Consider the following 14,467-nt stretch of genomic DNA (forward strand, 5'->3'; position numbering starts at 1 on the left):
TACCCTAGAGTACTCTACTGCACACTTCTCTACAGTACACTAGAGTACACTCACTACAGAGGCATATGAAAAGGGTAGAGATAGAGGGAGAGACACAGACAGAGAAATAGAGAGAGGAGTCTGAGAGGGTAGCTAGCTGGCTGCAGGACACTACCCATGTCTGAGAGGGTAGCTATCTGGCTGCAGGACACTACCCATGTCTGAGAGGGTAGCTATCTGGCTGCATTACCATGTCTGAGAGGGTAGCTATCTGGCTGCAGGACACTACCCATGTCTGAGAGGGTAGCTATCTGGCTGCATTACCATGTCTGAGAGGGTAGCTATCTGGCTGCAGGACACTACCCATGTCTGAGAGGGTAGCTATCTGGCTGCAGGACACTACCCATGTCTGAGAGGGTAGCTATCTGGCTGCATTACACTACCCATGTCTGAGAGGGTAGCTATCTGGCATCAGTACACTACCCATGTCTGAGAGGGTAGCTATCTGGCTGCAGGACACTACCCATGTCTGAGAGGGTAGCTATCTGTCTGCAGTACACTACCCATGTCTGAGAGGGTAGCTAGCTGGCTGCATTACACTACCCATGTCTGAGAGGGTAGCTATCTGGCATCAGTACACTACCCATGTCTGAGAGGGTAGCTAGCTGGCTGCATTACACTACCCATGTCTGAGAGGGTAGCTATCTGGCTGCATTACACTACCCATGTCTGAGAGGGTAGCTATCTGGCTGCATTACACTACCCATGTCTGAGAGGGTAGCTATCTGGCTGCAGGACACTACCCATGTCTGAGAGGGTAGCTATCTGGCATCAGTACACTACCCATGTCTGAGAGGGTAGCTAGCTGGCTGCATTACACTACCCATGTCTGAGAGGGTAGCTATCTGGCATCAGTACACTACCCATGTCTGAGAGGGTAGCTAGCTGGCTGCATTACACTACCCATGTCTGAGAGGGTAGCTATCTGGCTGCATTACACTACCCATGTCTGAGAGGGTAGCTATCTGGCTGCATTACACTACCCATGTCTGAGAGGGTAGCTATCTGGCTGCAGGACACTACCCATGTCTGAGAGGGTAGCTATCTGGCATCAGTACACTACCCATGTCTGAGAGGGTAGCTATCTGGCTGCAGGACACTACCCATGTCTGAGAGGGTAGCTATCTGGCTGCATTACACTACCCATGTCTGAGAGGGTAGCTATCTGGCTGCAGGACACTACCCATGTCTGAGAGGGTAGCTATCTGGCTGCAGTACCATGTCTGAGAGGGTAGCTATCTGGCTGCATTACACTACCCATGTCTGAGAGGGTAGCTATCTGGCTGCAGGACACTACCCATGTCTGAGAGGGTAGCTATCTGGCTGCATTACACTACCCATGTCTGAGAGGGTAGCTATCTGGCTGCAGGACACTACCCATGTCTGAGAGGGTAGCTATCTGGCTGCATTACACTACCCATGTCTGAGAGGGTAGCTATCTGGCTGCATTACACTACCCATGTCTGAGAGGGTAGCTATCTGGCATCAGTACACTACCCATGTCTGAGAGGGTAGCTATCTGGCTGCAGTACCATGTCTGAGAGGGTAGCTATCTGGCTGCAGGACACTACCCATGTCTGAGAGGGTAGCTATCTGGCTGCATTACACTACCCATGTCTGAGAGGGTAGCTATCTGGCTGCAGGACACTACCCATGTCTGAGAGGGTAGCTATCTGGCTGCATTACACTACCCATGTCTGAGAGGGTAGCTATCTGGCTGCAGGACACTACCCATGTCTGAGAGGGTAGCTATCTGGCTGCATTACACTACCCATGTCTGAGAGGGTAGCTATCTGGCTGCAGGACACTACCCATGTCTGAGAGGGTAGCTATCTGGCTGCAGTACCATGTCTGAGAGGGTAGCTATCTGGCATCAGTACACTACCCATGTCTGAGAGGGTAGCTATCTGGCTGCATTACACTACCCATGTCTGAGAGGGTAGCTATCTGGCTGCATTACACTACCCATGTCTGAGAGGGTAGCTATCTGGCTGCATTACACTACCCATGTCTGAGAGGGTAGCTATCTGGCATCAGTACACTACCCATGTCTGAGAGGGTAGCTATCTGGCATCAGTACACTACCCATGTCTGAGAGGGTAGCTATCTGGCTGCAGTACCATGTCTGAGAGGGTAGCTATCTGGCTGCATTACACTACCCATGTCTGAGAGGGTAGCTATCGGGCATCAGTACACTACCCATGTCTGAGAGGGTAGCTATCTGGCTGCAGGACACTACCCATGTCTGAGAGGGTAGCTATCTGGCTGCATTACACTACCCATGTCTGAGAGGGTAGCTATCTGGCTGCAGGACACTACCCATGTCTGAGAGGGTAGCTATCTGTCTGCAGTACACTACCCATGTCTGAGAGGGTAGCTATCTGTCTGCAGGACACTACCCATGTCTGAGAGGGTAGCTATCTGGCTGCAGGACACTACCCATGTCTGAGAGGGTAGCTATCTGGCTGCAGTACCATGTCTGAGAGGGTAGCTATCTGGCTGCATTACACTACCCATGTCTGAGAGGGTAGCTAGCTGGCTGCAGGACACTACCCATGTCTGAGAGGGTAGCTATCTGGCATCAGTACACTACCCATGTCTGAGAGGGTAGCTATCTGGCATCAGTACACTACCCATGTCTGAGAGGGTAGCTATCTGGCTGCATTACACTACCCATGTCTGAGAGGGTAGCTATCTGGCATCAGTACACTACCCATGTCTGAGAGGGTAGCTATCTGGCTGCAGGACACTACCCATGTCTGAGAGGGTAGCTATCTGGCTGCATTACACTACCCATGTCTGAGAGGGTAGCTATCTGTCTGCAGGACACTACCCATGTCTGAGAGGGTAGCTATCTGGCTGCATTACACTACCCATGTCTGAGAGGGTAGCTAGCTGGCTGCAGTACCATGTCTGAGAGGGTAGCTATCTGGCTGCATTACACTACCCATGTCTGAGAGGGTAGCTATCTGGCTGCATTACACTACCCATGTCTGAGAGGGTAGCTAGCTGGCTGCATTACACTACCCATGTCTGAGAGGGTAGCTATCTGGCTGCAGGACACTACCCATGTCTGAGAGGGTAGCTATCTGGCTGCAGTACCATGTCTGAGAGGGTAGCTATCTGGCTGCAGGACACTACCCATGTCTGAGAGGGTAGCTATCTGGCTGCAGGACACTACCCATGTCTGAGAGGGTAGCTATCTGGCTGCATTACACTACCCATGTCTGAGAGGGTAGCTATCTGGCTGCATTACACTACCCGTGTCTGAGAGGGTAGCTATCTGGCTGCAGGACACTACCCATGTCTGAGAGGGTAGCTATCGGGCATCAGTACACTACCCATGTCTGAGAGGGTAGCTATCTGGCTGCAGTACCATGTCTGAGAGGGTAGCTATCTGGCTGCAGGACACTACCCATGTCTGAGAGGGTAGCTATCTGGCTGCAGGACACTACCCATGTCTGAGAGGGTAGCTATCTGGCTGCAGGACACTACCCATGTCTGAGAGGGTAGCTATCTGGCTGCATTACACTACCCATGTCTGAGAGGGTAGCTATCTGTCTGCAGTACACTACCCATGTCTGAGAGGGTAGCTATCTGGCTGCATTACACTACCCATGTCTGAGAGGGTAGCTTTCTGGCTGCATTACACTACCCATGTCTGAGAGGGTAGCTATCTGTCTGCAGTACACTACCCATGTCTGAGAGGGTAGCTATCTGGCTGCAGGACACTACCCATGTCTGAGAGGGTAGCTATCTGGCTGCATTACACTACCCATGTCTGAGAGGGTAGCTATCTGGCTGCATTACACTACCCATGTCTGAGAGGGTAGCTATCTGGCTGCATTACACTACCCATGTCTGAGAGGGTAGCTATCTGGCATCAGTACACTACCCATGTCTGAGAGGGTAGCTAGCTGGCTGCATTACACTACCCATGTCTGAGAGGGTAGCTATCTGGCATCAGTACACTACCCATGTCTGAGAGGGTAGCTATCTGGCTGCAGTACCATGTCTGAGAGGGTAGCTATCTGGCTGCAGTACCATGTCTGAGAGGGTAGCTATCTGGCTGCAGGACACTACCCATGTCTGAGAGGGTAGCTATCTGGCTGCAGGACACTACCCATGTCTGAGAGGGTAGCTATCTGGCTGCAGGACACTACCCATGTCTGAGAGGGTAGCTATCTGGCTGCAGGACACTACCCATGTCTGAGAGGGTAGAAGAGGAGGGAGCTGAGAGAGATTAGAACATTGTGATGAGCCAGTAGAAATCCTGTATGTTCAGATGAGCCAGTAGAAATCCTGTATGTTCAGATGAGCCAATAGGAATCCTGTATGTTCATCTGTCTGAAGAAGACTGATGGGTATTGGTTTCTGATGACAACACCAGATCATTCTTTATAAATGTTTCCTAGCCTGAGTGCCAATCTGTTTCAGCTATCATGCCAACTCATTGTCAATTATTGTCATGCCAAACATAGATGGACAAGGAGCACAAACACATCTTGTCTAAAGTAGTGCACTATAATAGGGAATAGGGTTCCATAGGGCTCTGGTCTAAAGTAGTGCACTATATAGGGAATAGGGTTCCATAGGGCTCTAGTCTAAAGTAGTGCACTATAATAGGGAATAGGGTTCCATAAGACTCTGGTCTAAAGTAGTGCACTATAATAGGGGATAGGGTTCCATAAGACTCTGGTCTAAAGTAGTGCACTATAATAGGGGATAGGGTGCTATTTGGGATGTAGTCTGAGCTATGTCTCTCTGTGTATCAGTGTGTTCTCCTTTCAACCTGCAGACCAGAGCATCCCGTCCACCATAAACCTGCTCTGCACAGGCAGGCAGGGAGATTTAACCATCTGGGTTTTATTCTCATCGTTGGCTCTCCATCAAGTCCTCTGAAGAACCATCTGTCATGTTTTCCATGGCTTGATTTTGACTGAATAGTTCTGAACCGTTTGTCAGTCAGTTTTTATTGTTTAGGTGCAGTTTCCCGGACTGTTTCCCGGACACAGATTAAGTCGTGGCTAAAAAGCGTGATGGTGATGATTATGGTGATGATTATGGTGATAGTGATGATTATGGTGATGATTATGGTGATAGTGATGATTATGGTGATGATTATGGTGATGATTATGGTGATGATTATGGTGATGATTATGGTGATGATTATGATGATAGTGATGATTATGGTGATAGTGATGATTATGGTGATGATTATGGTGATAGTGATGATTATGGTGATGATTATGGTGATGATTATGGTGATGATTATGGTGATAGTGATGATTATGGTGATGATTATGGTGATAGTGATGATTATGGTGATGATTATGATGATAGTGATGATTATGATGATAGTGATGATTATGGTGTGATGATTATTATGATGTGATGGTAATGATAGGGATGATTATGGTGATGATTATGATAGGGATGATTATGGTGATGATTATGGTGATGGTTATGGTGAAAGTGATGATTATGATGATAGTGATGATTATGATGTGATGGCAATGATGGTGATTATAATGGTGATGATGAGTGTCCTGTAGATTTGCTCATGGTTTCCATTGTCTCCAGTACCAGGGTCGGGGTCAGGACTGATAATGGTTCCTGTCTGTCTCTAGTACCAGGGTCTGGGTCAGGGCTGATAATGGTTCCTCTCTGTCTCCAGTACCAGGGTCAGGGCTGATAATGGTTCCTGTCTGTCTCTAGTACCAGGGTCTGGGTCAGGGCTGATAATGGTTCCTGTCTGTCTCTAGTACCAGGGTCAGGGCTGATAATGGTTCCTGTCTGTCTCTAGTACCAGGGTCTGGGTCAGGGCTGATAATGGTTCCTGTCTGTCTCTAGTACCAGGGTCAGGGCTGATAATGGTTCCTGACTGTCTCTAGTACCAGGGTCTGGGTCAGGGCTGATAATGGTTCATGACTGTCTCTAGTACCAGGGTCAGGGCTGATAATGGTTCCTGACTGTCTCTAGTACCAGGGTCAGGGCTGATAATGGTTCCTGTCTGTCTCTAGTACCAGGGTCTGGGTCAGGGCTGATAATGGTTCCTGACTGTCTCTAGTACCAGGGTCAGGGATGATAATGGTTCCTGTCTGTCTCCAGTACCAGGGTCAGGGCTGATAATGGTTCCTGTCTGTCTCTAGTACCAGGGTCAGGGCTGATAATGGTTCCTGACTGTCTCCAGTACCAGGGTCAGGGCTGATAATGGTTCCTGTCTGTCTCCTGTACCAGGGTCTGGGTCAGGGCTGATAATGGTTCCTGTCTGTCTCCAGTACCAGGGTCAGGGCTGATAATGGTTCCTGACTGTCTCTAGTACCAGGGTCTGGGTCAGGGCTGATAATGGTTCCTGTCTGTCTCCAGTACCAGGGTCAGGGCTGTTAATAGTTCCTGTCTGTCTCTACTACCAGGGTCAGGGCTGATAATGGTTCCTGTCTGTCTCTAGTACCAGGGTCTGGGTCAGGGCTGATAATGGTTCCCGACTGTCTCTAATATCACATTTACATCACACATTCAGACCCTTTACTCAGTACTTTGTTGAAGCACCTTTGGCAGTGATTACAGCCTCGAGTCTTCTTGGGTATGACGCTACAAGATTGACACACCTGTATTTGGGGAGTTTCTCCCATTGTTCTCTGCAGATCCTCTCAAGCTCTGTCAGGTTGGATGGGGAGCGTTGCTGCACAGCTATTTTCAGGTCTCTCCAGAGAGGTTCCATCTGTTCCATCTCAGTTCACTGGTCACGATGGCTACACCCACCCGCAGCACGCGCTCCAGCAGGTGTATCTCACTGACCATCCCTAAAGCTAAAACCTCATTTGGACGCCTTTCCTTCCAGTTCTCTGCTGCCTGCGACTGGAACGAATTGCAAAAATCTCTGAAGTTGGAGACTTTTATCTCCCTCAACAACTTTAAAAATCTGCTATCCGAGCAGCTAACCGATCGCTGCAGCTGTACATAGTCCATCTGTAAACTACCCACCCAATTTACCTACCTCACCCCCCATACTGCTTTTATTTATTTACTTTTCTGCTCTTTTGCACACCAGTATCTCTTCTTGCACATGATCATCTGATGATTTATCACTCCAGTGTTAATCTGCTAAATTGTAATTATTCGATTTGTTGCCTACCTCATGCCTTTTGCACACATTGTATATAGATTCTCTTTTTTCTACCATGTTATTGACTTGTTTATTGTTTACTCCATGTGTAACTCTGTGTTGTCTGTTCACACTGCTATGCTTTATCTTGGCCAGGTCGCAGTTGCAAATGAGAACTTGTTCTCAACTAGCCTACCTGGTTAAATAAAGGTGAAATAAAAAAAAAAAAAAATAAAAAAAATCTGGGTGGTATACCTCCTCCTATAGCTGGACTGTATTGCCTCTTCAGATAGTTGAAGGAAAATACAAATCACTGATGCATTTCGTTGATGTCGTATGAAAATATTTGCCATAATAATTCATTTTCTAATAAGTTCCATACATTTAGTTGATTTCCTGCTACATTTTTAAATATTGTTGAATTTGGTTTGAATGTCTACTGTCTGGATTCTGTGATTCTGTTCTCTCCAGATTTTAAATGGTATTGTAGTTATTCTGATGGTTTTCCCACATCATTACTGCTGCTGTAGAGCTTTCCAGAACACCTTCAGGCGATGTGATGTGGTGTCGAACTATAGTGGGGAGGCAGCGTAGCCTAGTGGTTAGAGCATTGGACTAGTAACTGCAAGGTTGCAAGATCGAATCCCCGAGCAGACAAGCTAAAAATCTGTCAGTGTTGTATGGCATAGGATGATGTTCCTGACTGTAGTGTTCACTACTGGATAACGTCCTGACCCCTGACCCCTGACCCGGTGTTGTCTGCTGTACGATGATGTCCTGACCCGGTGTTGTCTGCTGTACGATGATGTCCTGACCTCTGACCCGGTGTTGTCTGCTGTACGATAATGTCCTGACCCCTGACCCCTGACTCGGTGTTGTCTGCTGTACGATAATGTCCTGACCCCTGACCCCTGACCCGGTGTTGTCTGCTGTACGATAATGTCCTAACCCCTGACCCGGTGTTGTCTGCTGTACGATAATGTCCTAACCCCTGACCCGGTGTTGTCTGCTGTACGATAATGTCCTAACCCCTGACCCGGTGTTGTCTGCTGTACGATAATGTCCTAACCCCTGACCCGGTGTTGTCTGCTGTACGATGATGCCCTGACCCGGTGTTGTCTGCTGTACGATAATGCCCTGACCCCTGACCCGGTGTTGTCTGCTGTACGATAATGTCCTAACCCCTGACCCGGTGTTGTCTGCTATACGATAATGTCCTAACCCCTGACCCGGTGTTGTCTGCTGTACGATGATGCCCTGACCCGGTGTTGTCTGCTGTACGATAATGTCCTAACCCCTGACCCGGTGTTGTCTGCTGTACGATGATGTACCCCTTAACTCTCACTCTCTTTCTCCAGATGACCTGTCTTGTGCCATGTCCCAGTGGTCTGCTAGTCATTGTCCACCTCCTCGCACTATCCTCCGTCAACACCCAGTCAGAGATATGGACCAATGAAGGTAAGAGACACTAACCCCTGTAAGATATGGACCAATGATGTAAAGACAGACTCATCCCTAAATCAGCCATACCGGCTACCCCCCGGTACTATACCCTGCACCTTAGAGACTGTTACTAGCCTGCTACCACCTGGTACTCTACCCTGCACCTTAGAGACTGTTACTAGCCTGCTACCACCCGGTACTCTACCCTGCACCTTAGAGACTGTTACTACCGGCTACCCCCCGGTACTCTACCCTGCACCTTAGAGACTGTTACTAGCCTGCTACCACCCGGTACTCTACCCTGCACCTTAGAGACTGTTACTAGCCTGCTACCCCCTGGTACTCTACCCTGTACCCTGTTACTACCGGCTACCCCCCGGTACTCTACCCTGTACCCTGTTACTAGCCGGCTACCCCCCGGTACTCTACCCTGCACCTTAGAGACTGTTACTAGCCTGCTACCACCCGGTACTCTACCCTGCACCTTAGAGACTGTTACTACCGGCTACCCCCCGGTACTCTACCCTGCACCTTAGAGACTGTTGCTAACCGGCTACCCCCCGGTACTCTACCCTGCACCTTAGAGACTGTTACTAGCCGGCTACCCCCCGGTACTCTACCCTGCACCTTAGAGAATGTTACTAGCCTGCTACCTCCCGGTACTCTACCCTGCACCTTAGTTACTGTTACTAGCCTGCTACCACCCGGTACTCTACCCTGTACCCTGTTACTACCGGCTACCCCCCGGTACTCTACCCTGTACCCTGTTACTAGCCGGCTACCCCCCGGTACTCTACCCTGCACCTTAGAGACTGTTACTAGCCTGCTACCACCCGGTACTCTACCCTGAACCTTAGAGACTGTTACTAGCCTGCTACCCCCTGGTACTCTACCCTGCACCTTAGAGACTGTTACTAGCCTGCTACCACCCGGTACTCTACCCTGAACCTTAGAGACTGTTACTAGCCTAATACCCCCTGGTACTCTACCCTGCACCTTAGAGACTGTTACTAGCCTGCTACCACCTGGTACTCTACCCTGCACCTTAGAGACTGTTACTAGCCTGCTACCACCCGGTACTCTACCCTGCACCTTAGAGACTGTTACTAGCCTGCTACCACCTGGTACTCTACCCTGCACCTTAGAGACTGTTACTAGCCTGCTACCACCCGGTACTCTACCCTGCACCTTAGAGACTGTTACTACCGGCTACCCCCCGGTACTCTACCCTGCACCTTAGAGACTGTTACTAGCCTGCTACCACCCGGTACTCTACCCTGCACCTTAGAGACTGTTACTAGCCTGCTACCCCCTGGTACTCTACCCTGTACCCTGTTACTACCGGCTACCCCCCGGTACTCTACCCTGTACCCTGTTACTAGCCGGCTACCCCCCGGTACTCTACCCTGCACCTTAGAGACTGTTACTAGCCTGCTACCACCCGGTACTCTACCCTGCACCTTAGAGACTGTTACTACCGGCTACCCCCCGGTACTCTACCCTGCACCTTAGAGACTGTTGCTAACCGGCTACCCCCCGGTACTCTACCCTGCACCTTAGAGACTGTTACTAGCCGGCTACCCCCCGGTACTCTACCCTGCACCTTAGAGAATGTTACTAGCCTGCTACCTCCCGGTACTCTACCCTGCACCTTAGTTACTGTTACTAGCCTGCTACCACCCGGTACTCTACCCTGTACCCTGTTACTACCGGCTACCCCCCGGTACTCTACCCTGTACCCTGTTACTAGCCGGCTACCCCCCGGTACTCTACCCTGCACCTTAGAGACTGTTACTAGCCTGCTACCACCCGGTACTCTACCCTGAACCTTAGAGACTGTTACTAGCCTGCTACCCCCTGGTACTCTACCCTGCACCTTAGAGACTGTTACTAGCCTGCTACCACCCGGTACTCTACCCTGAACCTTAGAGACTGTTACTAGCCTAATACCCCCTGGTACTCTACCCTGCACCTTAGAGACTGTTACTAGCCTGCTACCACCTGGTACTCTACCCTGCACCTTAGAGACTGTTACTAGCCTGCTACCACCCGGTACTCTACCCTGCACCTTAGAGACTGTTACTACCGGCTACCTCCCGGTACTCTACCCTGCACCTTAGAGACTGTTACTAGCCTGCTACCACCTGGTACTCTACCCTGCACCTTAGAGACTGTTACTAGCCTGCTACCCCCCGGTACTCTACCCTGCACCTTAGAGACTGTTACTAGCCTGCTACCACCCGTTAATCTGCCCTGCACCTTAGAGACTGTTACTAGCCGGCTACCCGACGGTACTATACCCTGCACCTTAGAGACTGTTACTAGCCTGCTACCCCCCGGTACTCTACCCTGCACCTTAGAGACTGTTACTAGCCGGCTACCCCCCGGTACTCTACCCTGCACCTTAGAGACTGTTACTACCGGCTACCCCCCGGTACTCTACCCTGCACCTTAGAGACTGTTACTAGCCTGCTACCATCCGGTACTCTACCCTGCACCTTAGAGACTGTTACTAGCTGGCTACCACCCGGTACTCTACCCTGCACCTTAGAGACTGTTACTAGCCTGCTACCACCCGGTACTCTACCCTGTACCTTAGAGACTGTTACTAGCCGGCTAACACCCGGTACTCTACCCTGTACCCTGTTACTAGCCTGCTACCACCCGGTACTCTACCCTGTACCTTAGAGACTGTTACTAGCCTGCACCCCCCGGTACTCTACCCTGTACACTGTTACTAGCCTGCTACCACCCGGTACTCTACCCTGTACCTTAGAGACTGTTACTAGCCTGCTATCCCCCGGTACTCTACCCTGCACCTTAGAGACTGTTACTACCGGCTACCACCCGGTACTCTACCCTGCACCTTAGAGACTGTTACTAGCCTGCTACCCCCCGGTACTCTACCCTGCACCTTAGAGACTGTTACTACCGGCTACCACCCGGTACTCTACCCTGCACCTTAGAGACTGTTACTAGCCTGCTACCACCCGGTACTCTACCCTGCACCTTAGAGACTGTTACTAGCCTGCTACCACCCGGTACTCTACCCTGCACCTTAGAGACTGTTACTACCTGCTACCACCTCGTACTCTACCCTGCACCTTAGAGACTGTTACTAGCCTGTTACCACCCGGTACTCTACCCTGCACCTTAGAGACTGTTACTAGCCTGTTACCACCCGGTACTCTACCCTGCACCTTAGAGACTGTTACCACCGGCTATCCCCCGGTACTCTACCCTGCACCTTAGAGACTGTTACTACCGGCTACCCCCCGGTACTCTACCCTGCAACTTAGAGACTGTTACTAGATGGCTACCACCCGGTACTCTACCCTGCACCTTAGAGACTGTTACTAGCCTGCTACCCCCCGGTACTCTACCCTGCATGCACCTTAGAGACTGTTACTAGCCTGCTACCCCCCGGTACTCTACCCTGCACCTTAGATACTGTTACTAGCCGGCTACCCCCCGGTACTCTACCCTGCACCTTAGAGACTTTTACTAGCCTGCTACCTCCCGGTACTCTACCCTGTACCCTGTTACTACCGGCCACCCCCCGGTACTCTACCCTGCACCTTAGTTACTGTTACTAGCCTGCTACCACCCGGTACTCTACCCTGTACCCTGTTACTACCGGCTACCCCCCGTTACTCTACCCTGTACCTTAGAGACTGTTACTAGCCTGCTACCACCTGGTACTCTACCCTGCACCTTAGAGACTGTTACTAGCCTGCTACCACCCGGTACTCTACCCTGCACCTTAGAGACTGTTACTAGCCTGCTACCCCCCGGTACTCTACCCTGCACCTTAGAGACTGTTACTAGCCGGCTACCCCCCGGTACTCTACCCTGCACCTTAGAGACTGTTACTAGCCTGCTACCTCCCGGTACTCTACCCTGTACCCTGTTACTACCGGCCACCCCCCGGTACTCTACCCTGCACCTTAGTTACTGTTACTAGCCTGCTACCACCCGGTACTCTACCCTGTACCCTGTTACTACCGGCTACCCCCCGGTACTCTACCCTGTACTTTAGAGACTGTTACTAGCCTGCTACCACCTGGTACTCTACCCTGCACCTTAGAGACTGTTACTAGCCGGCTACCACCCGGTACTCTACCCTGCACCTTAGTTACTGTTACTAGTCGGCTACCACCCGGTACTCTACCCTGCACCTTAGAGACTGTTACTAGCCTGCTATCACCCGGTACTCTACCCTGCACCTTAGAGACTGTTACTAGCCTGCTACCACCCGGTACTCTACCCTGCACCTTAGAGATTGTTACTACCGGCTACGCCCCGGTACTCTACCCTGCACCTTAGAGACTGTTACTAGCCTGCTACCACCCGGTACTCTACCCTGAACCTTAGAGACTGTTACTAGCCTGCTACCCCCTGGTACTCTACCCTGCACCTTAGAGACTGTTACTAGCCTGCTACCACCCGGTACTCTACCCTGCACCTTAGAGACTGTTACTACCGGCTACCCCCCGGTACTCTACCCTGAACCCTGTTACTACCGGCTACCCCCCGGTACTCTACCCTGCACCTTAGAGACTGTTACTAGCCTGCTACCACCTGGTACTCTACCCTGCACCTTAGAGACTGTTACTAGCCTGCTACCACCCGGTACTCTACCCTGCACCTTAGAGACTGTTACTAGCCTGCTACCACCCGGTACTCTACCCTGCACCTTAGAGACTGTTACTAGCCTGCTACCACCCGGTGCTCTACCCTGCACCTTAGAGACTGTTACTAGCCTGCTACCCCCCGGTACTCTACCCTGAACCTTAGAGACTGTTACTAGCCTGCTACCACCTGGTACTCTACCCTGAACCTTAGAGACTGTTACTAGCCTGCTACCCCCCGGTACTCTACCCTGCACCTTAGAGACTGTTACTAGCCGACTACCCCCCGGTACTCTACCCTGCACCTTAGAGACTGTTACTACCGGCTACCACCCGGTACTCTACCCTGCACCTTAGACACTGTTACTAGCCTGCTACCCCCCGGTACTCTACCCTGCACCTTAGAGACTGTTACTAGCCGGCTACCACCCGGTACTCTACCCTGAACCTTAGAGACTGTTACTAGCCTGCTACCCCCCGGTACTCTACCCTGTACACTGTTACTAGCCTGCTACCACCCGGTACTCTACCCTGTACACTGTTACTAGCCTGCTACCCCCCGGTACTCTACCCTGTACACTGTTACTAGCCTGCTATCCCCCGGTACTCTACCCTGCACCTTAGAGACTGTTACTACCGGCTACCACCCGGTACTCTACCCTGCACCTTAGAGACTGTTACTAGCCTGCTACCCCCCGGTACTCTACCCTGTACACTGTTACTAGCCTGCTACCACCCGGTACTCTACCCTGTACACTGTTACTAGCCTGCTACCCCCCGGTACTCTACCCTGTACACTGTTACTAGCCTGCTACCACCCGGTACTCTACCCTGTACCTTAGAGACTGTTACTAGCCTGCTATCCCCCGGTACTCTACCCTGCACCTTAGAGACTGTTACTAGCCTGCTACCCCCCGGTACTCTACCCTGTACACTGTTACTAGCCTGCTACCACCCGGTACTCTACCCTGTACACTGTTACTAGCCTGCTACCCCCCGGTACTCTACCCTGTACACTGTTACTAGCCTGCTACCACCCGGTACTCTACCCTGTACCTTAGAGACTGTTACTAGCCTGCTATCCCCCGGTACTCTACCCTGCACCTTAGAGACTGTTACTACCGGCTACCACCCGGTACTCTACCCTGCACCTTAGAGACTGTTACTAGCCTGCTACCCCCCGGTACTCTACCCTGCACCTTAGAGACTGTTACTACCGGCTACCACCCGGTACTCTACCCTGCAC

The 14,467-nt window shown here is 51.0% G+C and overlaps 1 protein-coding gene across 1 annotated transcript in view; it reads left to right on the forward strand.

The window, feature by feature from the left end:
* The window catches only part of il11ra (interleukin 11 receptor, alpha), a 158,620-nt gene that overhangs the window by 83,624 nt on the left and 60,529 nt on the right, over positions 1–14,467 (forward strand). Inside the window, exon 2 of the mRNA XM_055944013.1 lies at positions 8,506–8,605. Coding sequence (XP_055799988.1) covers positions 8,506–8,605 — 100 coding nt within the window. The remainder of the gene's footprint in view (positions 1–8,505; positions 8,606–14,467) is intronic.

The sequence above is a fragment of the Salvelinus fontinalis genome, chromosome 2 (genome assembly GCF_029448725.1).
Source record: "Salvelinus fontinalis isolate EN_2023a chromosome 2, ASM2944872v1, whole genome shotgun sequence".
Classification (NCBI taxonomy): domain Eukaryota; kingdom Metazoa; phylum Chordata; class Actinopteri; order Salmoniformes; family Salmonidae; genus Salvelinus; species Salvelinus fontinalis.